This window comes from Diceros bicornis, chromosome 6, assembly GCF_020826845.1.
Source record: "Diceros bicornis minor isolate mBicDic1 chromosome 6, mDicBic1.mat.cur, whole genome shotgun sequence".
In the NCBI taxonomy this organism is placed as follows: Eukaryota; Metazoa; Chordata; class Mammalia; order Perissodactyla; family Rhinocerotidae; genus Diceros; species Diceros bicornis.
In genome coordinates, this window is record NC_080745.1 from 35,518,843 (window position 1) to 35,545,463 (window position 26,621).

The 26,621-nt window shown below is 54.7% G+C and overlaps 1 protein-coding gene across 4 annotated transcripts in view; it reads right to left on the reverse strand.

Annotated features, from left to right (window-relative positions):
• Nucleotides 1–26,621, reverse strand: part of ADAMTS14 (ADAM metallopeptidase with thrombospondin type 1 motif 14) — a 79,565-nt gene that overhangs the window by 21,257 nt on the left and 31,687 nt on the right. For 2 of the 4 annotated variants that reach the window (XM_058543251.1, XM_058543254.1), the window contains exons 4-11: nt 26,246–26,436; nt 10,715–10,798; nt 9,821–9,977; nt 7,562–7,667; nt 5,679–5,822; nt 4,900–5,032; nt 3,340–3,453; nt 1,207–1,355 (exon numbers count right to left, since the gene is read on the reverse strand). In XM_058543251.1, the coding sequence (XP_058399234.1) occupies nt 1,207–1,355; nt 3,340–3,453; nt 4,900–5,032; nt 5,679–5,822; nt 7,562–7,667; nt 9,821–9,977; nt 10,715–10,798; nt 26,246–26,436 (1,078 nt within the window). The remainder of the gene's footprint in view (nt 1–1,206; nt 1,356–3,339; nt 3,454–4,899; nt 5,033–5,678; nt 5,823–7,561; nt 7,668–9,820; nt 9,978–10,714; nt 10,799–26,245; nt 26,437–26,621) is intronic. The other 2 variants (XM_058543252.1, XM_058543253.1) reach the window with 2 other exon arrangements.

Here is a 26,621-nt window from a genome sequence, read left to right on the forward strand (position 1 = left end):
AGGGTTTACGCACCACAGTGCTTAGCGTCCCACCCCGCCCAGAGGAAGTGCTCGATACACTGGAACAATTATAACAGCACTGTCCGTTATCAGCGCTTAATCTGTGCCGGGCATTGTGCTGAGTGTACACACATCATTTCATTTAAGCCTCATAAAATAGAAAGTTACTATTACAGAGGACTTCAAGAGGTGGTAGCTTTGATCAAGGGAATAACTGTCCGTCATGACCGGAAGGTGGTTTACTCGGAGGGCACTGCTGGGCCTTCCTCTAACCCGGGCTTTCATCCCCTCAGCAGGTGGCAGAACAAGGCAGTTCATTTTGGCTCACATTTGTAAAAGGTCAGTATAGCCTTTCACAGGCTGCTCCAGGAGGTAGTGAGCTCCCCATCGCTGGAGGTAAACAGCAGATCATGAAGGACCACTCCTGAGGATGCCAGAGGGAGGATGACCACTACCGAGCCACTGCGCTCCTAGGGCCCTGCCGTTCTGCAGTCCTCGTCAGATCACTCAGCACCATGAGGGGTGGGGCCAGGCCCTGCCCTGCAGAGGGTCGGAATCCCTGGTCCCCGGAGCCAGCCCCACGTGGTCAGCCCCAGCCGGCCCCCATCTCTCATGAAGCTCTTTAAGCAGGTGCTTCAGCGTGGGAGACGGAGGCTATAGACAGCTGGTGCTCACAAGTTCCAAAACTGTGGGAGGGGATCCTCATAGAAGGGATAAAAAGGGAGAAACAGACTGCTCCCCCAGAATGCTGAAATTTGGGTAGGGGGGCTGTGAGAGGAGGGATTTGATGATAGAAAGAGGTAAGTTAAGAAAAATTAAAGGAATTTTTGCTTCATGTGGTAGAAAACAAAATTCGGGGAATTTATTCTCCCAAGTCACAGCCACAGAGCACTTAGCTCAGTGTTTTCTCAAATTTAGCTGGAGAATCAGCATCATGGGAGGCTGGTTAAACTGGCAGAGTCTTGGGCCCACTCAGACTCTTCTGCACACGCGAGTTTGGAATTCACGGGTTCAGATCCATTCTCAGATGGCAGACCCAGGTGGAAGTGACCTGACCCCCCAGCAATTTTGGGTCTTCATCCATTAGAATACACGACCCCTGAAGGGGTCCTCTTGTGCCCTGTCTCCCACTGTCTTCCCCTCCAAGCCCCTCGGGCCTGGGGAGGAAGGTTCCCTGCCCTGCCCACCCCAGCCAAGCCCACTCACGGGGGATTGTCACAGCTCCGGCTGCGGGATCGCACCCCGCCCCCACACGACCGCGAACATGACCCAAACGTGGTCCAGGAGCTCCAGCCTCCATCCTGGCCGTAAGTCTGCTCCAGCGACTTCCAGATGCAGTGACCTTTGAAGCACCACTGGGATGAAGCAGAGGGCATCAGGTCACCCTGGGGCCACTGCCCCCTCACCTGCCATGGAAGGTGCCCAACCAGGCACGTGGCACAGCTGGTGGGCACCACGGGTGAGAGAAAGGGATGGTAAGAGCACGAGCCTCAGGGTGACACAGAATCCCCCCCTACCATGTGCTGAGTGACCTTCAGCAAAGGGCTCTCCTTTCTGAACCTGTTCAACTGTACAACATGATAATAGCACCTGCCCACAGGGCTGCCGTGAGCATTCAATGAGATAAGGCCAGGCACACACAGCCCTCCAAAAATGGCACAGTATTATTAACGATGATGATAAATGCGCAATTATTTGGTTGACGGCTCCAGGAGAAATACAGAGCTGATGGGGAGAGAAGACAGTCTTCCCACACTATCTAGAGTTGATCTTGGCTGCATCTCGAGACCACCACCCAGGGGCCACACAGGCAGCCCCACCCATGCAATGGAGGGAGCGTACGCATCAAGTCTGAGAGGCCCGGGTTTGAATCCCAGCTTGGCCTTTACTAGCTGTGCATGGCTTTGGCACAACTTCACCTTGCTGGGCCTCAGTTTACTCACCTGTTAAATCGGCCTGTTCTAAGAACTGAAGGCAATAACACCTACAAAGGCCTGCGCACAGGGCCAGGCACAAAGGAGGCCTCAAGCAAAGTTAACTCTCTTCTCTTTCTCTGTAGGGCAACAGGGAAGAAAAACAGCAAAGCTCTCTGGGTCTTTTTCAAGAGATAACTCAGTGGTTCTCGGACTGGGAGTCACCTGGAGAACTCTCAACTCCAGATGCCTCAGCTTTACCCCAGGCCAACTGAGTCAGAATCTCTAGGGGTAGGGATTTTTAATGAAGAGGTAGTTTTTAAAAGAAACAGTATACTTTGCAGACCATAAAATGCACTCACTTCAAGTGTACAATTGAATGATTTTTCAAAAATTTACAGCATTGTGCAACCACCACCACCATCCAATTTTAGAACATTTCAACCACCCCAAAGACATTATCTCGTGCCTATTTGCAGTCACTCCCCACCCTGGGGTGGGGACTTTTAAAGCCCCCCAGAGGGTTCCAACATGCGGCCAAAATTGAGAGCTGCTGATTAACTCTTATGTGAAATTGTGACGAGAGGGCCTGGAACTTTGAAAACACCTGGAGCAGGTATACCCAGTCTCTAGGATAACAGCCCATCGGGGTTGGAGCCCACCGGGCCTGCACAAGGGAAGCCCCATCCACGTGTGAGGGGACAGACCCTTCACAGCTATGAGACAGCGATGCCTGGTGAGGGCAGAGGGCGGAGGGCAGAGGACAGGCTAGTGGAGGCAGGTCCCCCGTGGCTGGGGGACCACAGCTGATGCTGAGTAGTCATCACACCTCTCCTAACGCCCTGCTTCTTCCGAGCTCTCTCGTTTGCTTTGACATGACTCAGAAACTTCAGAAAAACCCCGAGGGGTCAGAAGTTCAGGGTGCAGAGTCTGTAGAAGTTCAATGAATGGCCCAAGGTGACCACACAGCGATCAGGGCAGGGCCAGCAATAGGGCAGAGGTGGGTTCAGGCACCAGCGCAGGGCTCTCAGACCTGGCTACAAGGTCCCCTGACAAATGAAGCCCCGCAACCACACGTGCAGGAGGGAGCCAAGACACCAGGAAACGGGTAAAAGGGCAGGCTTGGCGGAGGAGGCCTCATTCTCCTCATCTGTAAGATGGGCGTGAGCATTCCTGACGGGTGGACTAGGAGATCAGGCCAAACTCTGCAAACTGCAGAAGCAGAGGAGCGTGATTCGGGAGAGAAGAAAGGGGTGTGTGCGAGTTCACGTGCGGCCTCCATGCACATCGACCTCACACGAGGCTCACACCCGTCCTTCAGCACCCCCACACACATGTTCATATACACACTTGGGGAGGCAGGGGTTCCCCTGGGACCTGCACCCCAGGAAGCCACTCCTGCTGCAGACCCTGGTCCCGCAGCTACCTTGCCTGGTTCACACTCGGTCCCGTCCAGTGGGGGTCCCTTCTTGGTCTTGCAGAAGTACGGGTTGTCAGGGTGGCTGCACCACAGCTGCTTGCAGGGCTCAAAGGTCCTGAACTGCGTGGAAGAGGCACGGGTCACTGGGCTGGACTGGCTCTCCAGCTCTGACAAGTTGTCCAGGGGGTAAAGGGCAGTGAGAGAGAGAGGAGGGAGTGGTGGACGCTGGGGTCAGAACACGGCGAGGACAGCAGGAGGGGCCCGTCCAGCCGGAGTCGCGCACACCCTCAAGCTCCACCCTACCCAAGTGCCAGTGGCCTCCAGCGACCCCTGTCTCTCCAACAGGGCACAGAGAAGAAGGGGCCAGCCAGAACCCACACCTCCCTTGTCTCCCTCCCCAGGCTGCCCTCCCTCCCTGCCTTTGCGGAAGCCACTTGGTCACTGAGTGGAGACTAGGGTTTGAGGCTCTGGGGAGGCTCGACCTGCAATGCCATCTGAGTCCTGTGCACGTGCGGGGCATTGAGGGGGTTGCCGGTCTAACTCAGACCCGCCACACCCCGACCAGGTCAGGACTCCCATCTCCCTCGAATCTCGCCAGCCACACCAGAGGCTGGTAACCTTATGTTTCAGATTGTCCAGGAAAGCCCCAATTTCCTTTTCTCTCCTGTCATCCCCCGCCAGCCAAACAAGCATCCTACAAATACAGCATTTGGGCATTGAAATCTCATATCCCAGGCTGTTCCTCCACCTGCAAAGCAGAGACCACGTGTCCCAGTGTGGCCTGGGCAGTGGGGGAGGTGACCACGCACAGGGCCTCCTGGTTCTGTAGAACTAGGAGGGGGCTGCGTTCCTGCATGGGGGCTTTGAGGCACTTGGGTCACCAAGGCCTGCCTGTCAGAAAGCCCCCTGTCCTGGGATGTCCTCTTCTCTGAGCTTCTGCCTGGGCCCTGGTTAGCAGCTGTTCAGTTCTCTCCTGGGGGGCTCTTGCTGGTCCCCAGGCCCCAGGCTCTCCTGCAGGACAGGGTAGGGACAGGACTATGCTCTCCATATCCGTGTCCTTAGGCATGGGAGAAAGGGAACATGGAACTGACCCCCTGGAGAGAGGAATGTGGGGGCACGGGAGAATTTCAGTGGGGTGGGAAGTCAGCCCCAAACCCCTGAAGAGCAGATGGTGGCAACTATTCCTCTGCCAGGCCAGACTCCAGCGCCTGATCTGACATGCAGATTGCCTCGCATTTAAGCTCCCCCAGTGACCAGCCCAGCCAAGATCCCAACGGTTGTCCACTCTCTGTTCTACTGTTCCCCTCTTTTCCAGGGCTGAAGCATTCTCCGCCACTGCACACACCTGCCCCCACAGGTGGGACTGGGCAGGGTGGGTGTGTGCAGAAGGCGGCAGGGTCTGGGCCCTGCTCACCCTCCGTCCCCCCATGGTGGCTGGCACTGAGCCCGCAGGCCCAACACCAGGCCACCTGGCTGGTTGGGTGGAAGGTGCTCTGAGACCGACCGCCCTGGGTCACGGGGGACACGGCCTGGTGCGCCAGCTGGCAGAGGCCGGTGGGAACTCACCACCGAGCAGGTGTGGTATCCAGTGCCAAAGTCGAAGCGGCACTGTTCGTCCATTGAGTAGTCGACGCCGGGCAGCTCCGGGGGCCGGGGCCAGGCGGGCGCAAAGGGGTCGTCAAGGAGGCAGTCGTAGGAGCTGCCGGCAGAGACACGGAGGTGAGCCAGCCTGAGGCAGGAATCGCCGCGCTCTCTCTCCCAGAGGCTGGGAGTTTAACAAGCTAGGACGCCCGGCGGGAATCGCCCCCACTGCCCTGTGCTGGGAGCTGTGTCTTCAGGGAGGACGGCTGCCCTGATCCTCCCTCTCACACAGGACCTCACTTCCACCAATGGCTGTGCCTGGGGTTAGGAGCTCAGCCTGTAGCTGTCTTATGGGGCCAGTTTTGCCCATGTTAGACGGACACGCTATGGCCAAGATTAAGTGTTGGTTCATGGACAGTTTGAGGGCTCACTGCACTGAAGGAAGAAGAAAAGTCAGCCCACCACACAGGATGTACACCCGGCCAGCTGCTGCGTGAGGTTAGTGACAGCATCTCTGCCTGCACCTGCCCCAACCAAATGCACTCTGCACCCATCCCCGGCCTTGAGCTCCCGAGTCTAACACTTGTCCTGGGCTTCCACGTCCCTGGAGCCCCAGGAACTGACCAGCAAAGCCGAGAATTGTGTCAGGGGCAGGATGCCGTTGGGAGGGGAGACGACCTGGGGGAGACAGGCAGCTGCGTGACCTCTGCCGGGAGTGGCAGGCATGCTCCCCATCCCGGGCCCTGAGGGCAGAGGTGACCTACGGGAGGTAGCGGCTTAGCTCCAGCTTGCTGCAGCGGGACCAGTGGAAGCGGTGGAAGGCAGCCTGCACCAGGGGCGCCATGACGCTGCCCAGGCTGGTCTCGTCTGCGCAGCCGTTCCCCTGCCCGTCATGCTCCATGCCGAGCCTGGAGGGTGGGGGGAGGACAGAGGGGATCCCTGAGTCATGCCCAGGGAGCCCGTCCCTGGGAAGACAGGCAGGCCGGCCAGCAGTGGGAGACCCTGCCCTGACCAGGCTTCAGACTGTGCCTCCTGGCCTCAGTTTCCCCACCATGCAGTGGGAAGACCACCCCTCTGGATGGAAGTGAGGCCCCATCCTGACCCCCAATGGGGCTGTACTCATTCTGCCCTCCTGTCCCTTCCTCAAACTCCACTCATGTCCTCACAGTTCCCAAGGCCAGCTCAAGCACCACTCCTGCCCCAGGACACCCTCCCTGGCCTCCCTGCCTGGGGGCTGACCTCCCACGGCAGGGGCCACCTGTGCCACCATTAACAACTCGCATGCCATGCACTGTCTTCTCACCAGACCCGAGGCCTTTGGGTGCAAGGACCAGGTCTCAGTCACTCCAGTTCAGCCTCATTTACTGAGCCCCTATGGGCCAGCCTCTTAAGCTTCTCCAAGACCCCATGGTACTTAGCACAGAGCTGTGCACGTGGTGGGCACCCACCACGATGATAGTTGAAATTTTACAGCATGGCTTTATAGTTAGTACTCAGTGCCAAAGCCCAAAGGGTCTAAATTCTTAAATACTCCCAGGCGGCTGCATCTGGCCTTGACCACTAGACACGTGGGCCTCTAAGCCTGACCTTGTCGCTCCACAGGGAGGGGGCCCTGCTCAGTGAAGAGTTGACACCCCCTGTCCCCCCACACACAGGAAGACAAACTCTCGGCTCCAGAATATGTGGAACCTTCAGCTTCCGGGGCAGGAAGGGACCTCGGAGGCTCCCCAGTGCCAGCCTCTCTGTGCAGATGAGGGAACCCAGAGAGGAGGCGCCACCTGCCCAGGGAGGGGCCGCGCGGGGATGAGATCCACACGGGCCTCCCGCGCTGACAGGGCTGATGCGGGGACAGGTACGGCAGACCGTGGGTGGCAGACTTGCCCTCCAGGGCTGGCCCACTCCTCTGCTTCTCACGTCCTTCCCACTGCAGAAAACAGCCCTCACTCTGTGTATGGGCTGAGGGGTGTCCCTTAGCTCTGCCCCTGTGGACAGACAGGCATGACTGGGGCATGTGCGCATCGCCACCTGAACATCTGATAGAGGCTTATTTGCTTTCTCCCAGCTTCTAGAGCTCTTCGTGGTCCTGTTCTCCTCTGGAGCCCCATTCCTAGAATAGGGCCTGGCGCACAGTAGGTACTCAAGAAGTATTGGTTGAATGAACGAATGGATATGCTCTAGACAAAATCCAGGCCCAAGAATCAAGCCAGCCGGCCTCCAGCCTGGCCTGAGGCCTGGGTCTGAGTGTGCCTGCTTACGGTGGGCTCAGGCCAGGGCTCCAGTGTGTAATAGCACCAGTGTGGGCTGGAACAGCTCTCAGAGGGGCCTTGAGGAAGGGATGCGATGGAGGGGTAGAGACCACCCAGAGAGCACACTGCCTCTGATGGGACACTGCCATTGACATGCCCAAAGGCAGGGCCACATCTGGTCCCCAAGGCCCTGGGATTTGGGGGCTGGGCTCAAGGCGGGCCCAGAATTGCTGTCCAGGCCCCTGGGCTCCATCCCCATCAGAGCAGGGCCTCCCTGCACGGGCAGCTCCTCTGGCATCTCCCTGGACACTGGGACAGGAGCCTGATCTGGGGCAAACCCTCCCACACCCACAGACCTCCTGGGAGCTCACAGCACAGCCCTCCCTCTTGGTGCCACTTACACGTGGCCGGTCTCGTGGGCCACCACGAAGGCTGAGGAGAAGCCGTCCTCATGGTTGAGGGCACAGCTTCTGAGGGGGTGGCACATGCCAGTGACAGGTGCATACCCTGCCGGGGAGAGGAAGAGAGGTCAGAGACAGAGGTCACATGCAGGTGAGGTAGGACACGACGAGGTCTGTGCCCACCCAGCCACTGCAAGGACATCCTGACCTGTCACTGCTGGAGGGTCCCTGGAGGAAGAAGGATCCTTGCAAAGTCCCACCTTCAGTAGAGCAACCTGGGCCAAGCCTCCCCCGACCCTAAGGCTTTCCGGCTTCCCTCCTGGCCTGCAGCTTCCCTGCGCCTGTCGGCCCCTCCTCTAAACAAGGCAGTGGAGTCTGCAGACAGGCCCTGAGCCTGCGCAACCTAATTTCCATGCTGCGTCCTTCCAGCCAGCCAGTCAGTTGGTCAGTCAACAAACAAGCTCCACACGCTTTCTATGTGGGGGATAGGGGTGGCATTGTGTTAGATACTATGGGGAAAACAGAGGAATCAGGTCAGAGCCTCCTACCCGCATCCTACAACACACACACACTTAGGGAGCAGACGGCTTAGAGGGAGACTAGGAGGCTAGTTAGGTGTGGGCCTACAGGGCCAGAGTTCAATGGGCACAGTGGGGAGTGCAGGGGTGATCTGGAAGAAGGGAAGGGTTTCAACTGAAGTGGTTGAGGGGACCAGGGAATGACTTATGGGGGGCACAGAGCTGGGCCTGGAGGACAGGTGAGACAACCCTCTGGAGGTGGGGAGAAGGCACATCGGTGGGGAGGAGACATGCAAAGGTGCGGACACAGTCATGCAGGCCCTGGGGAGCTGTGGGCAGGGCAGTAGGCCTGGCGTGGCAGCAACAGCCAAGGCCAACATTTACTAGGCAGCTATTGTGTGCGAGGCCTATGTTCTAGGGGCCTGCTGTGTTCTAAGGGGTCAGCTTTCAAGACTGACCCTGGGGCCCAGGTATGGGCTGGGAGGGCAGACTGGGCTGGGGATACCTCCGAGGAGGGGTGATGGTAGCTCGCTCCCAGCTTGGGCTTCCTGCTGGGCCTGTCGCTGACCAGACAGCTAGTCCTGTCGTGAGAACTGCTGAAGTGCTCTTTCGTTTGAGAAGGTTTCGGGGGTATAACAAAAGGCTGCAGAGGAGAGGAGGTTTCTGGGGCTCTACTGTCTTGGAGGTCTAAGATTTGCTCTACACAGGATGCAAGTGCACACATGGATGCATGTTTGTACGTGCCTATGCATGTGCACATGTGTCTGTAGGTGTGGTGTATGTCTCTGTGTATGTACATGTGTGTCTGCACACATGTTGCTGTGTGCATGTTTGTGCATGTACATGTGTATCTATGCATATGTATCCGTGTGTGTGTGTGCGTCTGCATGTGTGCATGCAAGCCCACGTTGGGGGATTTAGGGATTCAGCAAGGAGCCCTTTGTGTAGAGGCATGGCTGGCTGACTCACTTCCTGCATCAAACCAGAAAAAACTAGAAAGCCCTCAACTTGGAGCCTGGAGATCTGGTCTGAGTTTCAGATCTGTCTCCACTCTGCTGTGGGACATGGGCGAGCCTCTTCATCTCTCTGTGCCTCAGTTTCCCCACATGGAAGACTGGGAGTGACCAAAGCCTCAGGTGTTTGGAAAGCGCTTACAGTCATACTCTGTCACAGACATTTCACGCATTCCTTGGCCCTCTAGCAGCCTTGGAATGGAGGGAGGCCAATATTTTATTTTCCTCATTTGACAGTTGGGAGAACCCAGGCAGATGAAGTGAGCATGGATCACTGGGCTCGAGAGGCATGGAGCTGGGTGCAGAGCACGGACTTCCTTTCCAAAGTCCACAGAGCCCTGCCCTGGCTGTCCCCCAGCCTGCAGTGAGGACCCATGGATTCGGTGTGGGCAGAAGCATCTTGAAGATCACTGAGGGGTCTCAAGTAGCCAGCCCCTGGGATGGTAAGCACAGTGCCTGGGGCCTGACCCCTCACAGCCACCTGCAGGCTCAACCCAGACAGCAGGGACCAAGGTGGGGACCCCTTCAATTCCCTTGGCCCCCAAGAAACCACTCCAAAGCTCACTCACCTGTCTGGCCAGGTCGTGTCTCCAAAGTCCCGTGGATCATTTTGCTGACAGGGGACCTAGCCCCTCAAACCTCCCTGGGGTGGCCTGAGAGCGAGCCTAACCCTGAGCCTCGGCCTCTGCCCTGCAGCGGCACACACCTGGCCTCTGCAAATACAGTACCTTGCATACCTGAGGGCCCAAAGTCCTGCCGGGTGAGGAAGATGACGTGGTCGTGGTGCTCTGCATGGCCGGGGTCCTTGCGCTGCTGAGAGTGTGCCCAGCGACACACCTGCTCCAGGCTGCGAGAGGGGTTCCCACGCTCGATCAGGCTCAGAGACTGCGAGGGCCGGAGAGCATCAACAGCGGAGCGGTCGGTCGGAGCCCCCAGACCTCAGCGGGCACCCGGCGCTCTCTTCCCACTGGCAGAGAACACCGAGGCCCACGGACTGTAGTGCTGGTCCCAGGGCCGCCGGCCGTCCCGACTCCAGCTGCTGCTGGCACACAGCCCTCCCACTTCAGGGAATGTTCACGTGCCACGCCCGGGGCTGGGACCCCTGTCTGCTGAGAACTCAACACACATGCTCTCTAATCCCTCAACTAACCTCGCAGGCGTCGTCCAGAGCATTTCCTCTACACTCACATTCATTGTCTTATTTAACCTTCACGATAGCCCCTAGAGGAAAGCTCCGTTGTTACCCCCATTTTGGGGAGAATAAGCAACTGGTCTAAGATTGCAGAGCCCAGGGCCCCAGGGCCCAACCCTAGCAGGACTGTCTCAGTCGCTGCCCCTCTCTAAGCCCCACTTTCCTCATCGATTCCTCAAGGAGCGGGGCCTCCAGCTATGAGGGTATAGGATTGTCCATTTATCAGACTGGAGAGAGCCCTTAAGGCCCCGCTTACCAACCCCAAATGCCTCCGCCACTGAGGCATCAACTCTGATGGTCTCAGGGCTCTGATTCCGGAAACAAAATGTTTCCTAGATGCTGCCCCTCTCCCTCACACCATAGCTGCTCCGAGGCACTGGCCCCACACCCCTTCTCCCTCCAAACCCCGCCTGCTGACAAGGCGGTTTACCTGCCGGTAGCCAACCATGATCAAGCGGACAAGGGCAATGTTTATGTGGGTCCCCAGGGACTCGTCATGGTAAATTTCATCCACCTGCAAGCAGAGACGTGCGTGCAGTTTTAGGGGAAGCAAACGTTCATTAAGGGCTTACTGTGTGTCAGGTACGGGGCTAGGTACTGGAAGAGGTGAAGTGACCTGCCCAAGGACATGCAGCTAACAAGCCACAGAGCTGGAATTCAAATCCTGGCCTGCCTAACTCCACCCCTGAGCTCTCTCCACGAGGCCCAAGTGTGAGGGGGCCTGGTCTCAAACTCAGCAGCTCTGATTAACTTCCACCTTTCCACATCTCTGAAGAGCCCTTACAGAAATGTCACCTGGCTCAGGTCACTCGCCCTCACAACCCTGCGTACCTTTCCAACTGCCACTGGAATCATCTGTCTGCCCTGTAGCGCCCGGGCACTGCAGAGGCAGCAGCAGGTGCTCCTCCAGGGCAAATCCAGAGGAAAGTGCTCTAGGTCTCTGGAGCACCAGCATCAGCATCACCTGGGAGCTCGTTGGAAGTGCAGAGTCTTGGCCCACCTCCTGGGTCAGAGTCTGCATGTGAGCAAGATCCCTGGTGATTCTCAGGCACAGTCAAGTTTGAGAGCACTGTACTGGGTAACTCCCTCTCCCACTGGCCCAGGGACCTGTGGGGCACTACCTTGCACAGTTCATCAAAGCATGCACTCCTATCCAGTCCCCCGCTCAGGAAGCCCCGGAACAGTGTCCATGACAGATGGACACATCATCTGCCTGTCCACCCCCAAGGACAGGGAGCTCACCGCTCCGGAGGATGCCCATCTCCTGAGTCGTCCCATTGGACAACTCCAGCTTCTTTGTTTTAAATAACTTTTTTTTCTGAATATAAAACATTCACTCTGAAAACTTTGAAAAGTACAAAAAAAGTAAAAGAAGAAAATTAAATTGCCTATTAGCCAGATATATAATAACCACAGTTAACATGCTTCCTGCCATGTGTGCATGTGTGTGTGTGAATCATTTTACAAAACTGGAATCATACTGAATGTACTGTTTGCATTTTGCTTGTTTCATGAAACGTTACTCTGTGTATTTAAAAGCATCATCTCTAATGTCTCATGTGATGGGCCATCACTTACATAACTAATCCCTCGATTGGACATAACCCCTGAGAGAAGCGATTTGTCCAAGAAATGACTTGCTCAGGGAGCCAGTGCTGGTACACAGCAACAGTGAAGCAATGCAGCTCCTGGGAGCCAGAGTTCTGGGTTCAAATCCCAGCTCTGCCCCTTATGAGCTGGGCGCCTTGGGGCAGACCAGGTAATCCCTTACAACCTCTCTTTCTGCTTCTTAGAATGGGGATCATAATGGCTGTCATGTAGATGTCTCCTGCCAACTCAACATCTGGGAGTGATGAGTGAGCCACACAGGCAGAGAGGCCCACAGGCACCATCAGTGATGGAGGCAGAAGTAGAACCCAGCCTCTGGCTCCAGTCCGCACAGCCTCCCAGGAGCTGAGATGACGTTTCACGCATGGCCCTGTTCTCACCACTTTTGTCTCTCCATGCCCTTCAGCTCATGAGCAAAGTAACCACCTACAACCCACAAAGTGACAGCTATTCACCAAATGGAGAGGAACAGCGAGGCTAGCCCTACATGTGAGAGTCCCACTGGGAGGCGAGAGCTGGGAGGGCAACCGGAGGCCTGCTCCTGTGCAGCCAAGGACAGAGCCAGGCTGTGGGCGCCGGGCTGCGGCAGGAGAAGCTGCATGCTACCGTGGAGCCCTAGCCCACTCTCCCAGCGCCCAGACCTGGCAGCTGCCCCAGCTCATGAGCACACAGACTTCAGAGCAGCCAGCATCAGGCTTCCACCAGGGTCTGCCTGGCACCCATGTCTGGACCCAACTGAGACCAAAGACCAGCGACCACTGTGGGAGTGCAGGCGCCCATAATACCCCACCACACGGAATGACAGGAGGTCCAACAGGCAGCTGCACTTCCTTCCACCTGCCCCCTCTCCCCAGCAGGAGCAAAGACATTTGGGGAGCAAAGTGCTCAAATGCATAAAAAGATGTCCTTCTCAACCCGACGCCCCTGACTTATCCTAGGAGAACTGAGGCATCAATCCCAGCGGGCTGACTGGGGTCCAATCAGCCACATAACACATTTTCTCCCCAACAAATTCCAACCTAAGGATTCTTTGCTCATCTGCTGAAATGATCACCCACCTGCAATAGAATGACTCTTAAATAACTCCGACATCTTAGCCCCTCTAACACCAGAACATGGACTTCCTTCTACACAGGGGAGGGGTCGGTGTCTCAGACCTCCCTGATGCGCCCTGTAGGCATGTAGATCGAGGATGGGGTCACAGGCAAAGCACATTCTACACAGCCACACCTGTGCCCCACATATACACGTGTAAACCCAGGGGTCGCCCCGGGGCAGGGGAAGAGCGCAGTCAGTGGGAAACTTGGGTGGGACATCTGCAGGGCATCTGAGCATAGGGAGTGCCCAGGGCCACTGCTTCATGCCGTCTCTCTCCAAAGTGGACCCGGCAGACTGCCGCCAGAATCCTGCCATATTACTCATTTCTGTCCCCGCACTCAGCAAGCCAAACCCACCCATCAAGGCCTCCAGTGACCCCTGCTCCCATGGCTGCCATCTCCAGCCCAGGACACCAGGAGGTCCTCATGGTGGGACCGGGGAGGGGGCTGCTGCACTCTGAGCAGGAGACAGAATCAGAGCCCGAGTGTCCACACTGGCAGGGTTGAGTGGGGCCTCCTGATGCCACCTCCCACTCCCAGGTAACTGGCCTCAATGCAAACACTGAGCAAGCATAAAGGACACGCCATCCAGAGAGACACTCAGCACTCTGAAATGATCTGGAGACCAAAGGCTTCCGGTGACCGGTGTACTGAGCTCTACAGTGCAGACTCCTCATACCACAACCCAGGAGCTGAGGGAACAGAAGGTGGTATGTGTGTGGGCAGGAGGAGTCAGGGAGGTCTCGCTGGAGGACCAAGAATGATCCCTGGACTAAGAAGGTCGTGGACCCTTCGGAGGAGATGGGCAGAGGCTTGGTGCAACGCCCCCAGCTCCCTGCCCAGAAGGAAGTACTACCCCTTCTTTTCTTTCTGATTAACACACTTTTAAGTTGAGAATAACTTTAGATTTACAGAAAAGCTGCAAGGATAGTAGAGGGGGTTCGCACGTGCACCGCACCCAGTTTCCCCCATTATTCACATCCGTCATCACTGTGGTACATTCTGTCACAACTAATGAACCAATACTGACACGTCATTATTAACTACAGCCCATATTTTATTCAGATTTCCCTAGTTTTCCGCTAATGTCCTCTTTTATGCTCTGGGATCCCATCCAGGACACCACATTACATTTAGTCATCATTTCTCCTTAGGCTGCTCCAGACTGTTCCTCCTCCCTGACGTTTCTCAGACTTTCCTGGTTTTTGGTGACCTAAAAGGTTCCGAGGAATACTGGTTAGATATTTTATAGACTGTCTTTCAATTTGGGTATGTCTGATGTTTTTCTCATGGTTAGACAGGGTTATGGGATTCGGGGAGGAGGACCACAGAGGTAAAGCACATCCCCACAACATCATGTCAAGGGCGCATGTTACCAACAGGGCTCATCACTGATGACACCAACCTTGATCACCTGCTGAGAGCGTCGGCCAGGTTCCTCCACCGTAAAGTGACTCTTTTCCCCTTTTTCCATGCCGTGCTCTTTAGATGAAAGTCACTATGCACAGCCCACACTTTAGGAGTTGGGCATTAAAATCCACTTCCTTGAGAGCAGAGTATCTACTTCAATTATTTGGAATTCTTCTGCACAGGAGATCTGTTCCTTCTCTTCCATTTATTTATTTATTCAATCACTTATTATCAGTGTGGACTCATGGATATTTATTTTATACTCTGGGTTATAATTCAACACTGCATTTTTAATCTTGTTGCTTAAGTTTTTGCTCCCAGCTTTGGCCGTTTGGGAGCACCTTCGCTTGGCTCCTGTGTCCCTTTAACATACTGATTGCTTTTCCTTCTGGGTTTTTTTTGGTTTTTTGAGTGCTACCTTACTTTCTGGAACTACAAGATGCTCATCTTGTACATTCCCTACCCCAGCCCTAGAGTCAGCCACCCTCCAAGGAGCTCCGAGGAGCACGGTGTATTATCCCTGCTCTCATGGTGAGAAAGGCAGGCCCAAAGTGGTGGAGGCACGTGCCTACGGACAGCGACCACAGTCGGAGTTCAAGCCCCGCTCTGCTCGTGTGCCTTCCCTGGGCACTCTCTGCCTCTGAACCTGGTCAGAATGGGGGCAGCCCTGCTCGAAGGCAGGGGAATGGCCACAACGACCTCTCCTGCTCTTTCTCAGTCCCAGGCCCTGAGACCAGCCCTTCTGTCTCCCCAGCCACGACCCTTCTAACAACAGGGCACGTGGTGACTCTGCAGACCAGGCACTCCAACGCCCAGGTAGCTGAGACACACACTGCATGTTCTGAGCCTGAGATGCTCTTCTTTTTCCCCGTCTACGATCGCAGTAGCCCAGGGGGCAGTCATGCTGTGTTGTCACTGCCTGTACAAGCAAGAACCTCTTGTTATTCCTGGTGGCTTCACAGGACAACCGCAATCCCCCAACATTTCGGGCAATGAACTGTTTAGGGACCGAGGAAGGAATGTGAATCCTGGTTGTCTGAAAACGTCCATTGCCCCCTTCCGGTAAGATCAAGAAGGCACCTGCATCAAAGCTGCAGAAGGGGTGTCCGCAGCTTGGACAAAATCCCAGGGAGAAGAGTGGAGCCCTCCTGTAGCATCACCCATACTCTTGATGGCACAGGGGACAACACTGTGCAGAAAAGCACAGATTTTGACGGCTCTACGCTGCAAGTGACTTGGATGAGTGATGTTCTGAAGGTGAAGAAGTTATGGGAATACCTTACTTCCTCATGTTGCCTTATCTATGTATGTACGGGAGTAACATACGGTAAAAATATAAGTCTAAATACAGCTAAAAGAGCTCTTCCAATAAGTACAAGTGAAAATGCTAAATGATAAGAAAACATCATATCAGAGTTTAATTGGTAGCATTTTTTCTCTTTCTTAAGTACATAAAATAATGGATCATCAGGGGTCTTAGACAATGAAATATGGTAAGGATGTGTTCACACATATGTGTGAACTCATCTGTGTGTGCACATCTGATTTGGCATGGTACACACAGGTGCATGCATCTATGCACACATATCTGTGTTACTCATATGTGTGTACATGTATATGCACGTGTATGAACACATGTACAGTGTAGGTTCATGCATGCACACATGTGTGGATGTTTATCAGCAATATACTGCTGCCTGCAGCCTGGGATCCCTGCTCTCCCCAGGCCTCAGGGGCTGACCCATGCAGTAGCCAGCGCTGGGCCCTGGTTTCCCCGGGGTTAGGACACTGAGACCCCACCAGGATGCCACACTCACTCATATGCCACATTGGCAGGCCCTGCCTTTGACGTCACCAGTGAGATCCTAGAGGCTGAGGCTGCTCTCTGGGTGGTGGGAGGAGGGTGCTGAATCTCTTGATTCCTTGCTCAGTTGCCACAGGCTCAGCTGCTCCATCCCCTCCCTCAAGGTCATGATCATGGCCCAGTATTTCAAAGGGCTGGTGTGAGCTACAGTCGGGCCCTTCACGCTGCCTCCTAACCAGGACACTTCTTCAAGGTGTGGCTGTCTCTGGGGCTCCCAGAGCCTGCCGGCTGGCCTGAGCAGTTCTCCTGGGACCCAGCCACTCGGCGCACCTCACGCCCAAGCTGTTTGTGCAGGGTGGTTCCAGACTGCACAGGGATGGACCTCCCAGTCCAACAAAGTCCCTTTCAGAGTCCCCTACAACACTCAGCATTTATCCCCAACGACCTATTTCCAAAATGCAGCAGCCTTTATGTCCCAGGCAGGCCTGCCTGTGTGAAGAGAGGCAGTGCGGAGGCCTGGAAAGACACGAGCTCTGCTGGGGGATCTCACCCCCGAGCCCGACTCGCAGCCTCTGAGTGTGGGGGCCTGAGGACGGAAGGCCAGGCAAACGTCAAGCATTTGGAACCGGGCCTGGTACATAGTACGTGCTCAATCAACGGCATCTGTTAATTAGTTTAAAACTTCTACTTCCCACTTTGGGAGCTGAGGAGCGGCCAGACAGATCATCCCAGAAACAGGATTTCAGGAGTCTGACCTCCAATCTGTCCAATATGTCGAGTGTGATGCTGGATACGAACGCACTTTGTGAACCGTAAAGCTGTCTTCACACATGAGGGTACTCATTATTATTATTATGTCTCTCCTGCCAGGAGTCCCAGCTTGGTCCTTTTGTGTTGAGTGCTGCTCTCTGCCTGGTGGGCTTGCCTTCAAATGTAAACATCTGCATGTGGCAGCAGGGGTTCTCAGCCTGGCCACGAAGGGCACTTTGACGTTGATGACTCTCTGTTATGGGGCATCCTGTGCATTGTAGGATGCTTAGCAGCATCTCTGGTCTCCTCCCATTATAGGCCAGTAGCACCCTACCTGCTCCAGCTGTGATAACCAAAAAATATCTCCAAACCTTCCCAATGTCCCCGGGAAGGGGGGTGAGGGATGGCAAAATTGCCCCCCATTAAGAACCACTGCCTTAAAGTGAATCTTCACTTTTAGTTTTGGGGGTCTCACTTTGGGAGTGCCCTAAAAGCAGCGGAAAGTTTTTTGAGGAGAGACAAGAGAAGAGAAAGGACCAGAAAGAGAGGGAGGAGGAGGGTTTGTATCTTTGCAATGAACAGGAGGATGAGCTGCTTTGGAGGCTCACACAATCCCGAAAAGAAAAGGTCTGGCAAAGCAACACCCTCTGTCAGCATGAAAGCAGTTTCTGTGGTGTTCCGAACCAGTCTTTAGGATGAATATCATGCCACCCTCCCAGGCTGCGGCCACCAAGGCCCTGGTCTGACAGTCACCCGCACCCAAACCTCCTGGGTCCAGAAGGGGAACTAAGCTTTTCCAAGCAGGCCATCTGAGGGACCTCAGTGCTCTGAAAGGGGCTCCGAGGCGGGTCAGAGCTGGTAGGACCCTTGCAGAGGCACCAGCCAGTGTCCCCCCGGCAACCATGCCCAACACCTTTGTAATGTCAGCCGGGCAGGGCAGGGTGAGGAGTGCTGTGGGCAGAGAGCCTACCACCCAGGTGAGTGGGCTGCCAAGAGGGGTCCGGCTGAAGACCAGCTGGGTGAGGACCAATGAAAGGGCCTCTTTGTCTCTTCTCACCCTCCCTCTGCACTGGCTCTAGGCCCGAGCAGGATCCCATGTCCCCACATCCAAGGGCGTCCTCGCCCCAGAGATTCAGTGCATCACCCCCAGGCAAGGAGAGGGCCCCTGGCCGGCAGGCCCGGCCATAGCCAGGAGCCAAGGGCAAGAAACACACCCACGGTGAAGCTTCAGGATCCCGACTCTGCTAGGGAGACTCGTCTCAGGAGAGGTGCCTTCTGTAAAGGCGCAGCCTTCTTCCCACCTCCCGGGCCGGGAGCCTGGGGCCTTCCTTCTCCCTCTTCCCCAAGCTGCTTACCCCAAGTTCTGCTGCAGCAGCAGTGGGGGGAAAGTGCAGACTTTGAAATCAGACAGCTATCGGTTCGAATCTCAGCTCTGCCACTTGTCACTGCAGATTCTGAGCGAGTCTCTTAGCTTCTCCGAGCCAAAGGAACGTGGCCTCATAAAGCGCAGTGAGGATTCCAGGAGCCCGTCTGTAAAGTGCTCAGCTCTGCACCTGACATGTGGCAAGTACTGGAATGATACTGGGGTATCTGAGAGATTCCAGGTAAATCGCAGAGTCCTGTTTCCTGGGTCTTCCCGCTGCCCCACCACAGCCTCGGCTGGCCTCTGGTGTCCATCCTCTCCTCCTCAAATCTGAATTATTATGGGACTGAGGCTTGTTTTTTGAAGCCAGACCAAGGCTTCTAGAACAGGAGGCTGTCTGTCATACTAGGCATACACCAGGCACTCACTAAATGCTGAAAACTGCCCTGTGTGTTTCAAAGCCCTCAGATGGTTCTCTGGTCCTGAGATTTGAAGAAGCCTTAAGGAAAGTGACCAGGTACAGATGGGTAAACTGAGGCACAGAGAGGGACAAGTCCATCCAGGACCCACCAGCCTGTGAGGGAAGGGTGAGGAGGGAGGGAATCCCTGCCCACCATCTGGAGCTGCATGAATATTTATAGCACGTCCCCAAGTTAACAAAAAAGAACAATGAAAGGCAGGATGCCCCTGACTCATTCTCCCAGCTACCCCTGGGAGCTGCAGTGACGAGGGCCTGATCAGATCATTTTGAGTGCTCCACTAACGGCTCTGCCCCCTCCTCCCTGGGTTAGCACAATGGGACCATCCAGATCTCCTCTCTCCGATCTCGCCAGGCCAGCCCCGGCCCCGGAAATCAGGATCAGAAATGGTCACAGGCAGGCAGGCACTCCAAGGGAACAGCAAAGGGACACCTTTTTTACTGGCTTCATGAAACCCCTACGGGAATTAGTGCTTTCAAGCATCCTAGCCAAATAAAAGTTCCGACACAATAGACAGGATGAGCTGCTGGTCCCCTGGGAGGGAGAGCTGTCGGCTGCCCATCCGCTCACCTCCACGGGCCAGAACTCTGGCTGGCTATCCTCTGCACCCTGGGAAGTCAGAACCCCTCAGCGCCCAGCTTCCTTCTGTGGCAGTGGCAGGTTTGCAAGGCAACAGCTCCTTAGCGCGGCCCATCTCAGCCCCGTGAGCCTCTCTCCCCCAGAGGAGCAGGCCCCCATAGGAGGCTCTGACTCAACGGCACCCCTCATGCATCCCCAGGCCCTTTCTGTTCACACATCCACAAGGGCAAGCCAGCCATGAGCAGAAGATCCAGCCTCAAACAGCCTTGTGGAACCTCTGAGAAGACATTTACTCTCCTCCTCACCTACTTTCTGGTAGGTTGTGAGGGGAAGGAAGGTGGAACCAAGACTATGGCACAGCGGGCCCCAAGGCAGCCCCTCATGGCACAGTCTTCGGTGAAGATGCTGAGGAGCTCCCTGGCCAAGGCTGAGTTATGGGTCAGAGGTCAAAAGAGCGGGAACAGGTCATCGGCTTACCTTCCTTCGACAGTAAAGTTCCAAGAACGTGGGGAGGGACATCAGGGACTGGGAGGAAACTGGGCACCACAATGTGAATCTCAAGAACTTAGCAGAACTTCCCACCCACTCCTCACCACCATCCACACGGTCTTGTACAGCTCCAGATCTGAGGGATTTAACAAGACCCTTCTGAACTAATCACATCTCAGTCTGGACAAGCCTTTGGAGTACCCAGCTTCAAAAGTACACTCTGCTCTACGGAAAAAAATATCTCCTTGTATGATCCATCGAAAGACCTCTTCCAGTCTCCAAGGGAAGCCCCCAAATTCTGCTTGGGGAACAAGTTCTTGTCACCCCTCCCTATCCCCTTCCTAACTTCGCTGCCTTCAACCCTACACCTCGGAGGTGGGTTTCATCTTTTCCATGGCCCCAAAGAGTTGCCCTCCACCCCCCCAGGTCACTTGAGCTGGTCCTCTCAGAAGCTCTCTAGAGGGGCCCGGACTAGACCAGTTACTGGCTCTAGTGGGGGCCTTGCCAAGGGCACACAGTGGTCCACCCCAAGCTGAGACCTGAGGGACTGGCACAGGGTCGTGGACCCTCCAGGACACACACACACATGATCACTCATTTCCTCACTCCTGAGGTCCCACTCCTGGCCTGTGCAGGGATCCAGTCAGAACTGCAGAATTGGTATAAAGATTATTTTAAGCTGAAGACATTTGAGATTCAACAGATGCAGAAAGAAGCTTTCTCAGAAATTCCCTTATCTGATAAAGCAGCAATTTCTGGGAAGCGAGCTACCATAAATCCTCTCCCCAGGGAACTTTCATGGCCATAAAAAAAAGGCGGAAAGACCACTTGCACCTACATAAACAAATATCATCATAAATTTTCTTATTTCCCGTTTGATCTCCTAAAAAAGCCATTTGTCTTTCCTAAAGAAACCTATTTGTCCTTCTCATAGAGGCTTTCTCCCTCCTTTCTTTCTTTCCCCTATTAAACTAGGTATATAAGCCCCAAATTCTAACCACCTCTTTGAGTTATCCATCATTGAGCCTTTCCATGGCTATGCACATTGAACACGTAAATAAACTCTGTTTTTTCTCTTGTTAATTTGTCTTTAGTTAGTTTAAATCACAGGTCCTCAGGAACAGAGCCTAAGAGGGTAGAGGAAAAGTTGTTTTTCTTCCCTGACACCTGGGTCACCAACCATGGATAGCACCACCTGGCATGAGGCTACAGAACTCTGTGCAGAGGCCATGGGAAGAAAGGAAGCTCTGAAGTCAACAGAGCAGAGCTCAGATCCCAGCCCCACGACTGACCAGACGGGAGACCAGCAAGTTACAGACAGCTCTCTGCACCCCAGTTTCTGCGTAAGAACATCAGGATTATTGGGAGACTTGAGTAAATGAGGTCACGTTTATAAGGAGTCTGGCTCCCAGTGGTTGCTCAAAAACGATTCTGATTTCTACAGTGATGTCATTTGCAACTGTCTGTGGACACACAGCAGTGTACGTGCTCTGAGGGCAGGGACCACATTTTCCACTCCTTCTGAGCCCTCCTCTGTGGAAGTTATTCTTTTGTCTGTGTGCTTCACTGCCTGTTTTCCAGGAACAGATCCTGCTCCACCTCACCACACACGCAGCAGTGAGCTCCACCTGGGGGGCCTGAGCCAACCCTCCAGTCACAGCAATTAGTCCAGGAGGGCCACATGACCCAACCCAGGCCAATCCTCCCTAGGAGGGCAGGAAAGACCCTGTGCCTTTGGGTCCTAAGAGCAGGAAGTGTGGGAATCTGGGGTTGCCAGTGGCCCTGTTTCCCATCGTGGGGAGAAAGCTTGACTCCTGTTGGTTTACATCTCACAGCACAGATAAGTAGGGGGGAGAGAGGGAAAGAGGGTCCTAATGGACCTGAGGCCCTAGTCCCTGTGGTCCCTGGAGCTGCCCTGTCCTGCAGCTTCCTTCCAATAGATCCCTTCTTTGGCTTAAGCTAGTGTGAGCTGGGTCTCTGTCATTGCAACCACAGAGCCCTGACTAACACCCACCCCCACCCTGCCCAATGCCTAGCAGCGAGGAGGGCCCGCTGAGGCAGCACAGCACCCGGCTCTGAACAAATGAATGAATGACAGCCGAGACTGGGGGTGAGGCCAGCTGGGGAGCGGGGCTCCAGGCAGTCTGCTCCACCCACCAGAACCTGCTCACCTGCTCACACTCAGTCCAACCAAGAGACATTTCAGGAGAAGCTGAGCAACGGAATCTCAGTGGAGACACCCAGACAGCAGAGTTTCTCTGCAAGACGCAAGAAGGAATGGAGCATATGGCTCAGGAAAGAGAGCTCTGTGGTCTTCCTCAGACTACCCACCCTCAACCACGCCCGACCGTAGGCCTTCTCTCCACACCCCACTCCCCAGCCAGAATCCAGACAGGGAGAGGCAGCGGCGAGGGCAGCTCTTGGGGAGTGGGGGGTCGGGGGGAGGTCCCATCACTTAGTTGCTTAGGAAGGTCACACAGCCAGAATCCAGGGTGTGTCCTGAGCGGGGCTGCCCCCCTCTAGGTCCAGGAGGGAGGATACAGCCGGTAAGTCAGATGTGCCACAGACTCCCTGTCATCCATGGAAAGCGCTCTCTACCTGGGACCCAGCCCAGGCCTCAAACTCAGAGAATAAAAACTTGTACTTCAATGGAAACTACGCATTGTCCACAGCAGGCCTTTCAGTGTTACCCGAATCTGATGCTACAGAAGCTCCTTTACAACCCAGAGCGAGAAAGATTACTGATAGCAATGCAAAACTCCTGCCTATAGACATGCAAATTCTGGTTTCCCTTCTACCCTGCGAAAAAAGCCAGTTTTGTCTCTACCTGCACGTTCATTTCAAAATTCCTGATCTATAAATGTTTCTGTTCTTTGGGCTCTCTTTTGAACAGGTTGTGACATCTGCCTGGTTCCCTCGTTGATTAGTGAGTAGGGCAAAATCTTTAAACACACACCCGTTTTCATTTCTGAACGAGTCATGATTTTACCTTTTTCTGAAAATTATCTTTTAGCAAACTGAAGGACTCTGGGGCTGTGAATAGGGCCTGGCTCACACTCCCGGGCTCTTCAGCCTCTGCTTTGGACCCAGGACCCAGCTCCCGGCTCGCGAGGGTTTCCTAAGGCCTCCCCCTTCCCCTTCCCCTCTCCAGCTCCTCCTCCTGGTCTCCACCTGCTGGCTCCAGGGGCCAACCTAGCTCTCCCACTAATGGGATTAGTCCTCAGCTGTGTGGTCTTGGGTTGTCCAGTGATTTATAGAGTCTGGCTGGGTGGTCAAGTGCAAAGTGGTGTGTTCATATTCATAGTCATCCTCCCTTCCTCCCTCTCTCTTTCTCACACAGCCCCACATGGTAGCCTTTGCTCTGAGTTCCAAACCACAGACTACTTAAGGGATAGAAGAATTAGTATCCAAACAAAGAGGTGGCAAGGGGCAGACTTTCTGGCAGCCCCTTCCCTCCCTGGGGCTCCTGTAACCGGAGCTGACTTCTGCCCCTGCTCTTTTCTTAAGGCTGGATCTGCCGCCTTCCCCTTTTCCCACCTCAGCAGATGCTGGCTCCCTGCTCCTCCCACAGACACCATCACTTCCATATTTATGGATCACCTACCAGGTGTCGGGCACTGTGCTGTGTGCTGTTGGGGTTCAAAAAAAGTAGAAGACAAAGTCCTCACCCTCGAGGACCTCACTTTCAGAGACTTAGACAAAGAAGCTCTTATCTGCACATACAAAGACAAACAATATGGCTATAAGAAGCACAGGACACAATACTTGACTACTCACTATGTGCCAGGCGTGCGCTAAATACTTTACACATATTTAACCTTCACAACAAACCCAAGAGCAGATACTATTATGAAAATACGGAGGCTCTCAGGGGTTAAATATTGTAGCAAACACAACTGGGGTGTCTATCCAGCTCAGAACAATTTCTCCAGTGGCCATGTCTGTGTCCAGTCTCTCTCCTCCTTTGCAAAAAATCTATCTCCTTCTCCATCACACAGTGATTGGTCCAAATGGTGGTCATGTGACCCAAAGTTAGACCAGTCAGAGTCCTGTTCCAGGAATTTTTGCCTGGGAACTGCAGGGGAATCTTCTTTTGCCTCTGGCCATGGAGCTATGGCGATAGGAGCCAGCTCCATGGTGCTAATGGCCAAGAATCTGTCCTGTAGAGAAGGTGGTCAGAGAGAATTAAGATGTCATAGAGAAAGAAAGGAACCTAAAAACAGAGTCCATGTAAGCCTCTAGTACCAATCACATTTACAACAAGATCCATCCTGTCCCTACCACAAGTTGGTTCATAAGCCAATAAGTTATCCCGTTTTTCTTAACCTAATTTGAGTTGGTTTTCCATCATTTGCAACCTACAGAGTCCTAAGCAATGCAAGTCCCTTGCCCAAGGTCACACAACTAATAAGGGCTGGCTACATGCCCTCTTAGCAGCCACCTCAGCTACTGTGTGGCCGCGATTTTGGACCCCAGACAGCACACGCAGCATCGTGCTATTTCATTATCTTACAAATGTTTCCAGGGGGATTGGCATGACTGTGGGGTTGACATTTCTGCTCATCAACTGTTCGGTTCCCAGAAAAGTGTTACCACTCACCTCATGGAAGTCATATCATTATCATCACCAACCACTTACTGAGAGCTATGCTATGTTTGTGAGGTACCAGGCTCTGCACTGTACGCCCCATTTAACCCTCCCCAAAACCGTGCACGGTAAGTATGGTTAATGCTGTTTCAAAAGTGGAGAAAGGGACACTCAAGAAGGTTAGTAACTTGCCCCCAAGGTCAAAAGACAGGAAGGGGCAGAGCCAGACTGTGTGATTTCGAAGCCCGCGCTCCTAGCCAGGAAGTGCAGTATTGTGATCGGCTGCAGGTCCATCATAGCCTTCAAGAACCATCCATGTTACACTGAGTGCAACGTGATTCTATCCCAGCCCTGCCCACCTGCAGTCACCTTCTGGTCTTCAGGAGAATGCAGCTAGCCAGTTTCCTTACAGGTCAGGGGACCCTAATCCTAAGGCCAGTGGAGGCCCACACAGGGGCTGGAACCTTGGCCTTCTAAAGAGGCCCCACTTGAATTCTTCGGGACCCACCATGTGTATATACCTTCCTTCTCAGCTCTTGTGTTCCGGAAGAACGTTTATGATGAGCCGCCAAGCTAGGTCACCCGCAGGGACTCAGGGGTGAGGGCCCTGCCCTGTCATCTCCTGCTGACATGGCATTTGCCCATCCACTCCACTGCTTGCCTCCTCCTGCTGGACTCCGCAGCACCCCGGCATGCTGAGCTGGGCCTGACCCCACATGCCACTCCTCTACCTAGCTTCCTAGGTGAGGTCCTGGGGTTCTGCCCATCCTCCCCAGCATCTGGGGGCCTGCACGATTGCCACCGCAGGTCCCACTTGCAGCTAGACTTGTCCCCATCCTCCTGCAGCCACAGCTGCAGGCCCCTCTGACAAAGGCCTCTTGCCAGAAGAGCAACAGTGCAGGGCACACCGCCAACGCTTTCCCCTCCTTCCTTCCTGGCCTCCCTCATCTCTGCCTCCTTAGCTCAGAGTGCCCACTTGTAGCCCACAGGCCAAATGTGTGTAGATATGTTTTGTTCAGCATTCACAGTGGTTTTTTATTTCAACATTTAAAAATTGGGAGTTTCACTTAGACACCTGGATTTAAATCTTCCATAATAAAAAGTTTTTTAAAAAAAACACTTAAAACATCAGCATTGCTGACTTTTGTAGAAGAACTGGCCTTTCTGTGAGAAGAGCCCTGCATCTCTGCATGAGAACCACCAGCAGTAGCTGGGTAGCAGCCGCCCACTTGGGACAGGACATGGGCTCTCTGCTTCACCAGTCTCAAAGTTTGCCCATGACCCGCCTTGTCCCTGCCTGTCTGGTCTCCTTGAACACACAAGGCGCACACTGGGCGCCTGGGATCACCCCTAGCAGACGGACAGCTCATTGGCCAGTCTCCCCAGCCTGGGATCAGACATTTTCTCCAGATGATGAGCCTCAGGGAAGTCCCTTCAACACCAAGGCAAGCGAGGCCCCGGCCATGCCTGACCCAGGATCTGACTGTGTCCAAGCCCAAAACCTACCATCTGCAGGCTCCAGCGTGCCAGGGGCCGGCGCTGATGGCCTGTGAGCACCTCAGCACAGGAACGTACAGCTGAGACCAGGCTGCCGCCTGGGGTGGATATCAGGCCAGTTCAGGCCTGTTTCACCACAAAACCCGCTGTCCAGCTGGGCTAAGGAGCCAGCAGTGACTTCCTTGAGGCCACCCAGAAAACACCAGGCCCAACAGAAACCATCCATTCAGACCAATATCGGCGGCTCCCACCCAGCTTCCTGCCTAGGCCCCAGCCCCAGGACTCGGGGACACTCACGATGTTCATGAGGGTGAGGACGTAGTTCTGCACATGCTCCTTGCCGTGGAAGCGTACCACCGAGTCGTCCACTGCCAGCAGCACCTCAATGCTGTAGCTGCCCAGCTTGGCATGTCGCCGCTTCCGATCCCCGTCACCCAGCTGGTCCCCCACCAGGCCCAGCAGGTTGGGAAGGTCGCCCACGCCAAAGGCTGGAACGAGGATGGGAAAAGATCGAGGTCAGACTCATGTGGGGGGCCGTCACCCTGATGCTGCCCACCAATAAGCCCCTACCCCTGTCGCGTGTGCCCCCCTTCCTGCCTCTGTAAGCGAATGCAGCAAGAGGGTTTGCTCCATACTGGATAATTTGTGGGCACAAACCCTTTCCCTGGCACGA